Raw genomic sequence first — 8,330 nt, 5'->3', positions numbered from 1 at the left:
TACTTGAAGGGTTGAGTTGAGCCAAGTTGTGAGATGGACAGAAAGCCTCTATGTTGTGATTTATGAGTTGTCGTAAGCGAAATGTTATGAGTTGATATTATTGTTGTTGAGATTTGATTAATAAAATTATTGAGTACTTATTCTCCTTCTCTTCCCACATATCTTTGTTTGTGTCAAAAATTGCTTCCGATATGAGCATATTTTTTGTGCTAATAGAAACTTATGTTGTTGATGGTCAATTATTGCTTTAAAGAAAAGTTCAAATTTTGACTTCGTTGGTATTTAAACATTATGTGGTCAGTTGCGAATTGTATTGCTACAAATCTGATTCACGGGTAGATGGAGACGGAGGGTGAGGCATCCCACTTCAATAGTGGGAAGGGAATGGAATGGGTTTAAAGCTTGGGTCCAATGGTTATTTTATAATTTGGATTAACTATTTTGGACCAGTTAATTTCAGTCCAAAAATTACTTGGGCCAGCTGTTGGACACGAGTCGTGATAGTTCATGTGTTTTCTAATGCAAAGTCCTAAAAGATAGGGAGAATGTTCAATGGAGGTCATCTCTAGAACTTACAAGAGTATATACCACTTCGGACGGGGTCACCTTTACGACCCGTACGAGTCACTTCTAGAATCTGAATACGACCAAGTGGACACAGCTCATACAAGTCACCTCTAGAGTCCGAACATGGATTCTGATCAGTTTTGCGTGGATGCAAAGTCCTAAAAAGTAGGAAGAATGAGGCATCCCACATTGGTAGTGGGAAGGGAATGGAATCGGTTTAAAGTTTGTATCCAATGGCTTCTTTGTAATTTGGATTAACCATTTTGGACTAATAGATTTAGGTCCAAAAATTATTTGGACCAACTCTTGGACTTGGATCGTGACATAGGGTCACTCTTTAGGGATAAACAGTAATTAGATATCGATTTTGTAACAAATGTTCAACCTAGTTACCTGTCAAATTTTTTTTTCTAGTGTGTCAACTAGGTATTTTGATAAACATTAGCTACCTGTTAAATTGGTGTATCCCAAATGTGCTACTGCTACCTTAATGTGATTGTTAGGTTTGATTCTGTTCAATTTTGCTTTTTCTGAAACAAAATCTGGATTAAAGAACCAGTTAAGTGTGGTGCAGCAATCGCAAGGTAGTACTAGCATGGGAAGCATGGGTTCTCTTAAAAAACAGCTAAAGGATGCCTATAAAGGGGAAGAGCTTTACTGGAGGCAGAAATCGAGGATACAATGGCTTAGGGAGGGTGACAAAAACACAAAATTTTTCCATACCTCTGTACAAGGCAGAAGAAGGAGAAATAGATTGAACAAACTGCAGCGAGAGGATGGTACGTGGACTGAAAGTGAGGAGGCAGTGAGCACGGAAGTTGCAAAATACTATAGGAATTTGTTGCATAGCAGTGATGTAGGGGACTTAACTGAGGTACTAAATGGTATACCCCATACTATCTCTGATGAACTCAATGGGAACCTGATGAAACCAGTGTTGGACGAAGAAATTAAATCTGTTATTTTCTCTATGAACCCAGATAAAGCTCCTGGGGTTGATGGTATGTCACCACTTTTTTTCCAAAAATTCTGGACTATCATCAAGAAAGAAGTGGTAAATGCTATCCAAACTTTTTTTCACACAGGTCATCTCTTGAAGAGTGTTAATCATACTGTGATTACCCTCATTCCCAAAGTGCTTAATCCTACATCCTTGAAGCATTTCAGACCCATTAGTCTCTGTACAACCATGTACAAGGTCATTGCTAAAATTCTAGCAAATAGGCTTAAATGTGTCTTACATTGCTGCATCTGCAAAAACCAATCTGCATTCATACCTGGTAGGCAAATTTTAGACAACATTATGGTCTCTCATGAATATTTGCATTACCTAAATAACAAGAGACATGGTAAGGATGGGTTTATGGCAGTGAAGTTGGACATGTCTAAAGCCTACGACCGGGTGGAATGGAGTTTTCTCGAGGCCATTATGCAAAAGATGGGATTCCACCACAAATGGAGAACCTGGATTATGGAGTGTATAAGATCTGTTTCTTACTCATTCAATATTAATGGGGAAGTCAAAGAGTATGTGATTCCCACAAGAGGTATTCGACAAGGGGACCCTCTATCCCCTTATTTGTTCCTTCTTTGCTCTGAGGGGTTCTCCAATCTTATTCGGCAGGCAGCAGAAACTAGGAAGATTTCTGGGATGAAGATTAGTAGACATGGTCCTTGTATAACACATCTTTTCTTTGCAGACGACTCCTTGATTTTTTGCAAAGCGAATAAGGATCAGGCCACTGAATTGATGAGGGTGTTGCAGGTGTATGCCTTGGGGTCTGGTCAGTTGATAAATTTGGATAAGTCATCTATCCTTTTCAGTAAGAATGTGAGCCCACATCTGAAGCATGAGATTTGCCAAGTTATGGGGAATATGCAAAGTGTTACTCAAGGCAAATATCTCGGCTTGCCAATAGTGGTAGCTAGATCTAAACAGCAAATTTTTGGGTTTGTCAAATCCAATATAAAGCAGAGAATGAGCAAGTGGAATAACAGGTTCTTAAGTTTAGCGGGAAAGGAAGTCATGCTTAAATCAGTAGCCTTAGCCATGCCAACGTATACCATGTCTTGTTTCAAGCTCCCATCTAGGGTATGTAAGGATCTCAGTTCCTTAATGTCAAATTACTGGTGGGGTGAGGCTAATGGAAAAAATAAGATACACTGGTGTTCTTGGAGGAAGCTCACTCAGAGCAAGAACATGGGAGGTTTAGGCTTTAAGGATTTGATGGCATTTAATGCAGCACTTCTCGGCAAGCAGGTTTGGAGATTGATAACTCAGCCCAATCTTCTTGTTAGTCAAGTGATGAAGGCAAAATACTTCCCATCTACCTCTATATTTAGATGCAAAGTCCCCAACAATGCATCTTGGTTATGGCGGAGCCTTATGGGTGCTAGAGAGCTGGTGAATCTAGGAACGAGAAGAAAGATTGGCAATGGCATGAACACTAATATATGGGAAGATAGCTGGATTCCGGGTAATCTAAATGGAAGAGTGACTACCACGAGAGACATGGACAATGGGCTGCACAAAGTTCATGAGCTGATCTGTCACAAGACATGGAATACTAATCTGGTCTTCAAGATTTTTAATCCACAAGATGCTGAAAGGATCGTGGCTACACCTATAAGTCTAGCAGGGAAGGAAGATAGGCATTTCTGGATATATGGGACTGATGGAAACTATTCAGTAAGTTCTGGGTATAAATTACAGGTGGGTCACGAGGAAAGGAAGCACAACAGAATCAAGAAGGAGACCTCTACAAGCTGGGAGGATCAAACCCAAAGGCTATGGAAGGACTTGTGGAAACTGAAGGTGAAGCACAAACAGAAAATATTCTTATGGAAATGCCTTAATGATGCACTCCCAGTCAGAGCGCTTATGTTCGGTAGAACCAAAATTGGGGACCCCATTTGTAGCAGATGTGGAGCGGAAATGGAAACGATAGAACATACTCTTTTGAACTGCAGGGAAGCTAAACTGATTTGGAAGTTAGCCCCTGTCCAATGGGAAGGAATGATGGAGCAACATGGGAGTTTTAGAAATTGGTGGACATCAATCTCAGAAGCCAGGAACAGACCGGAAGGATGGCAACACATTTCTTTGTCTGTACATATTCTATGGCAAATATGGAAAGCTAGGAATGAGCTGGAATTTAATGGTAAGAAAAAGGAGCCTTGGAAGACTATTCAAAAGGCGCACCAGGAATGGTTAGAGATGGTGGAACTAGATATAAAAGAAACTAGGAAGAGCACAGAGGAAACATCAGTTCTTCATCAACAAATACCACAGTTAGACTCAGAACATGGGACAGTGGAAGTGAGGATTGGAGTAACTTCAGATATGGCCAATCATGGCCTAGGCATTGGAATAAGTCTGAGACAAGGTGATCAAGGATTCCACCGAGGTTGGGCGATACGGGCTAGAAGTTCAGGATCAAACCTGGTGGATGAAGCAATTGCACTTAAATTGGCAATGTGTAAGGCTGCCGCAGAGCTACTAACGGAAGTGTTATTCCAAGTGCAAAGTCCTCAACTCCTCAACTTTATCTGCACAAACAGAGTGAGTGACATTCGACTAGCTACTGTGGTTGATGACATTATTCAACTAAGAGATTTGTTTCATATGTGCTCCTTTTGCCTAGTTAGAAATGATAAGACTCAACTAAGCTCCAAGCTTAGCATTCATGCCTTAGGCATTATTTTGGATGAGGAACTTTGGTTTCCTTAGTGGTAAAATCGCCGCTTGTAAAGTTCAATCGAGCATTTGCTCGCACTTGTAAAGTTCTTGTTTAGTAATACAAGTACTTATCGTTTCGAAAAAAAAAAAAAAAAGAAACAAAATCTGGATTGTCTCAAAACCAAATTAATTATGAGTAATAAAGTGGAGTAAATGTTTGTCAAACTTGCTACATAATCAGAAAAAAAGTAACAAGTCAGAGCATAATTGATTGACTTGGCTGATGTTATGAAAGCTCTATGCAATAAAAGCTAGATATACTACAATGCAATAATTTAGGAAGCAAGTATGTTCATACCATAAGTTACCTTCTGATTTTAAAGATTCTGTTCAGGAAAAATTAGTTCCAATGATTACGCTTTGGATTATAAATCTTACACTGAATAATCTTTGCAAGCGGCAAAATATTTAAGGATTGTAATTACATATTTAGAGTACAAAAAAAAGTAGGATTTTATTCCAAAACAAGAATTGGAGAAATTTAAATCAAAATAGAGTTAAATGGTGAGTCGACCTAATTATTTCTCTGCTTTTTTACATTGATTTTCTTCTGAGTATATAAGTTGATCCATTGGTCAAGGAGGCCTTAATTGAGTGATAAGATTGAGACCTCTCTTTTCCTCTCCGCATTTTCTAAATTCCACCACTTCCTTACTAAAAATAAGAAAAATAAAAAAGGTTGGCCAATTGGTCCCAGAAGTGGAGACATAGACGTGAGTCTCTGCGTAGCCATCAAACAAAATTAATTTACTTCATAGATTTTCTTGTGTTGTTTGAAATTATTTGAGGTAACTGAAACAATAATTTAATAATACGAGTCCAAAAAAATTTACGAGAACAAAATTGACGATTAAAATTCTAACAAAAGGAAGCAGACTTACATTAAGCAACCAAAACATAACATTGGATGATTGTAAAGGAACAAGACCAAACCTCACAAGATTACAACTGAAAAGAGAACGAAAAAAAAGAAAGAAAAAGAACCAGATCCTGCATCTTGATAAACAAGGTGCTAAAGACAACAAAGCAACTAAAACAACATTCATGCATTGACGACAAAAAAAAAAAAAAAAAAGGATAACCCTTATTTAAACATTTGAAAAAAATCCGAGATAATCTAGATCTTGAACAATGTGAGACCACCATGGATGGTGTTGAATCCTTGAGAAGGGTAACAAGGCATTGTTGCACCATCAAATTCAGATGCATTTGGAGCAAAAGAAAGTGAAGCAGTAGGACCATGTTCTGCTGTGAGAGCTCTAGTCCAAGCATTGCTTGAAATGCCAGTATTCACCCGAGAGGAAGCAGCAGTTGGGGCAAATGCCTTGGTTCTAGGTGGTTGAGACTGGATAAGATCAAAAGCACCACCTTCATTCTCCCTTGTATTAATTCCCAAAGGGCTTATCCCATACGGGTTGATCTCATTGAGATCTGGAACTTGGTTTGTATTCTCATATATTGGTTTTTCCAGTTCAATTCTAACCGTATTTTGGAGTTCAAGAAGGGCTGAATGCAAGCTCTCAAGTTGCTCCAAATTAAGGTCATTGATGGGAGCATCCCACCAATGACGAATTTGGCCAACTTTTCTTAGTTGATTAAGGGTTTCCCCTATTTTCTTCTTTGCCTCCAACTGATTTTCGAGGATGCTCAGTTGCTTATTTAGATGCTGGACATTAAACCTGTGATGAGCCTCCAAAAGCAGGGTTGAAGCATCAACTGATTTTGGAGTACTGAATTCAAACTTTTCTATTATAGCATCAATGTTAGGGCTACCAAATGAATAAACTTTTTCTCCGGGAGAAAAAACCACAAGGGCAACCTCAGAGCCAGTAAGAGTGCACAATTCGCTAGCCTTTTTGAAAAGGCCTGCACGACGCTTGGAAAATGTCACTTGTAGATGTTGCTCATTTTGTATTTTTGCGATGTCAATTTTTTGACGGCCTCTAGTTTTTCTGACTAGCACCATTCTCTAAGTATAGACTCTAAGATTGGGAAAAATCAAACTTGGTCTTTGTATGTTGAAACATAAGAGTTCTATATTTATTTATACAAAGCCTTTAGTGCTTTACATGTCTTTATACGCATCGTCACTTTAATTATCATCATTAATAAAGATTTGTTTCAATTAATGTGGCTTCCCAAATCCATACTTATTTGAGGACACAAATTTTGACATTGAAGTACTTACTTCATTTTGGCCATCATTAAGAAAGATTTCTTTCAATTAATGTGGCTTCCCAAATCCATACTTATTTGAGGACATAAATTTTGACATTGAAGTGCTTCATTTTGGCCAATTGAATCGCTTCCCACCTGTATTGGTTAAACCGAATAATTCATTTTGGCCTTCAAGTTCTAAAACTACACCTACTTCCTTGCTTTTAATGTGTGATGTGTACAAAACAATATGGATCCAACATGCCAGAATTTCACTTAAACATCCTGAACAACCCTTGTCCCATAAAGCCCAAGCCTGGCCCAATTAAAATCTCAATGGTTAAGCCAGCATAGCCCGTTTGCTATATTGGGTCTTGGAAAAGGTCAAAATGGCTCAAACTCAAATATTTGTGTTAGAAAGTGTCAATCTTTAAAAATACTGGAATCAAGTATTTATTTTGGAGATAATCAATGAAACTTTTTTTGGACATTTATATAAGAATAATTAATAGGTAGTAAGCGCTACTAATTGATTATGTTTCAAATGGGTAGGACCATCCTTAATTGATGGGTGGAAAAGGGCTTTAACTTTAAAAGTCTAACATTTGGTCAAAAAAGAAAAGATTCATAATACATATACATAGCAAAGTTTAAGAAATACATATTTATTAACGTAGTTGAACTTAAGATGGATATATTTTGAAAGATCCAAGGTCAATTACCTTTTTTTTTTTTTGCGCGAGAAGCCTAAATATTGATCTTCACAATTCAAGAAAACAAAACTATATGGAAAATCTAGGCTACATTCAATTGAGCTAGTGCACACCAACAGGTCGTACCAAATATGATGACAGCAAAGGAAGACGGAAATTCAGTATTATGAGGGCGTCAATTTGATGTTGTGAGTGAAGGTCAAAGATTACCTTGAAAAGAAATCCAAATTTTTCCGTGGTTTTTTAACCAGTATGCAGTTAAGTAGTAGTTGTATTACTACAAATCTAACATTGGTTTCTCTAGCAAATGCCCATCCCTCCCTGTTCGAAAAAAAAAAAATTAGAACATGCCTGATGTGCTACCTTAATGTGATGGTTAGGTTTCATTTTGGTTTTAATTTTCCTTACTCTGAAACAATTTGGTTTGTCCAAAAAGCAAATAGATTAATCTTTCGTATACTATCAGATATTCTCTAGTGGTCTAATGGCTTGTAAAACTTACTATGTGCTTATTCGGAAAAAAATATTTTGAGTTGGTACATGATTGATTTACTTGACTGAAATTATAAAAGCCCAATGCGAAGAACCAGATAATCTATAGTACAATAATTGAGTAGGTAGATACGTCCACACCAAAAGTTAATATTCTATAATAATGGTGCAGGTAGATATGCTTATAACATACTGTTTAAGAGGTGTTTAATGGGCATTAGTTAAGATATATTTCAGGTATTAATTTTTTAAAATTAATAAAGAAAAGTGTATAAATATAAAGAATAATACTAATTGTTAGTGTGTGCATATAAATGATAGATTGGTTGTGATTTAGGTGTATTGACGGACACCTGTTAAGAAAACCCAAGAAGTTATTCTTCCGATTTTAGAGATCATTTTATGGCGAAGTCACTTTCGATTATTAGACTTCGGAGTATAGGTCGTTCCCATACTGTTGCCAAGCGGTCAAAAATAGTTAAGGATTGTAATTGCTGATTTAGAGTACAAAATAAAGTACAATTTTATTACCAAACAACAAGTACAAAAGATATTCAAATCCACACGGAATTTTCATTTTTTATTTGTTTTCGGAGCAAATCAACATTGAGTTAGATGGTGACCCGACCTAACTAATTGCATATTTGTTTAAAAGGATTTTC

The 8,330-nt window shown here is 37.1% G+C and overlaps 2 protein-coding genes across 2 annotated transcripts; one reads left to right on the top strand and one right to left on the bottom strand.

Annotated features, from left to right (window-relative positions):
* Positions 1-1,162: 1,162 nt before the first annotated feature.
* LOC113722690 (uncharacterized) lies at positions 1,163-4,297 on the top strand. Its single transcript, XM_072048187.1, has one exon. The coding sequence runs from the start codon at positions 1,163-1,165 to the stop codon at positions 4,295-4,297; it is 3,135 nt and encodes a 1,044-aa protein (XP_071904288.1).
* A 1,126-nt stretch (positions 4,298-5,423) lies between these two features.
* LOC113722691 (agamous-like MADS-box protein AGL29) lies at positions 5,424-6,272 on the bottom strand. Its single transcript, XM_027245945.1, has one exon. It carries the CDS (start codon positions 6,270-6,272, stop codon positions 5,424-5,426), a length of 849 nt encoding a protein of 282 aa, XP_027101746.1.
* Positions 6,273-8,330: the final 2,058 nt, after the last annotated feature.

The sequence above is a fragment of the Coffea arabica genome, chromosome 5e (assembly GCF_036785885.1).
Source record: "Coffea arabica cultivar ET-39 chromosome 5e, Coffea Arabica ET-39 HiFi, whole genome shotgun sequence".
NCBI classification, from domain to species: domain Eukaryota; kingdom Viridiplantae; phylum Streptophyta; class Magnoliopsida; order Gentianales; family Rubiaceae; genus Coffea; species Coffea arabica.
This window is presented reverse-complemented; position numbering and strand designations above follow the sequence as displayed.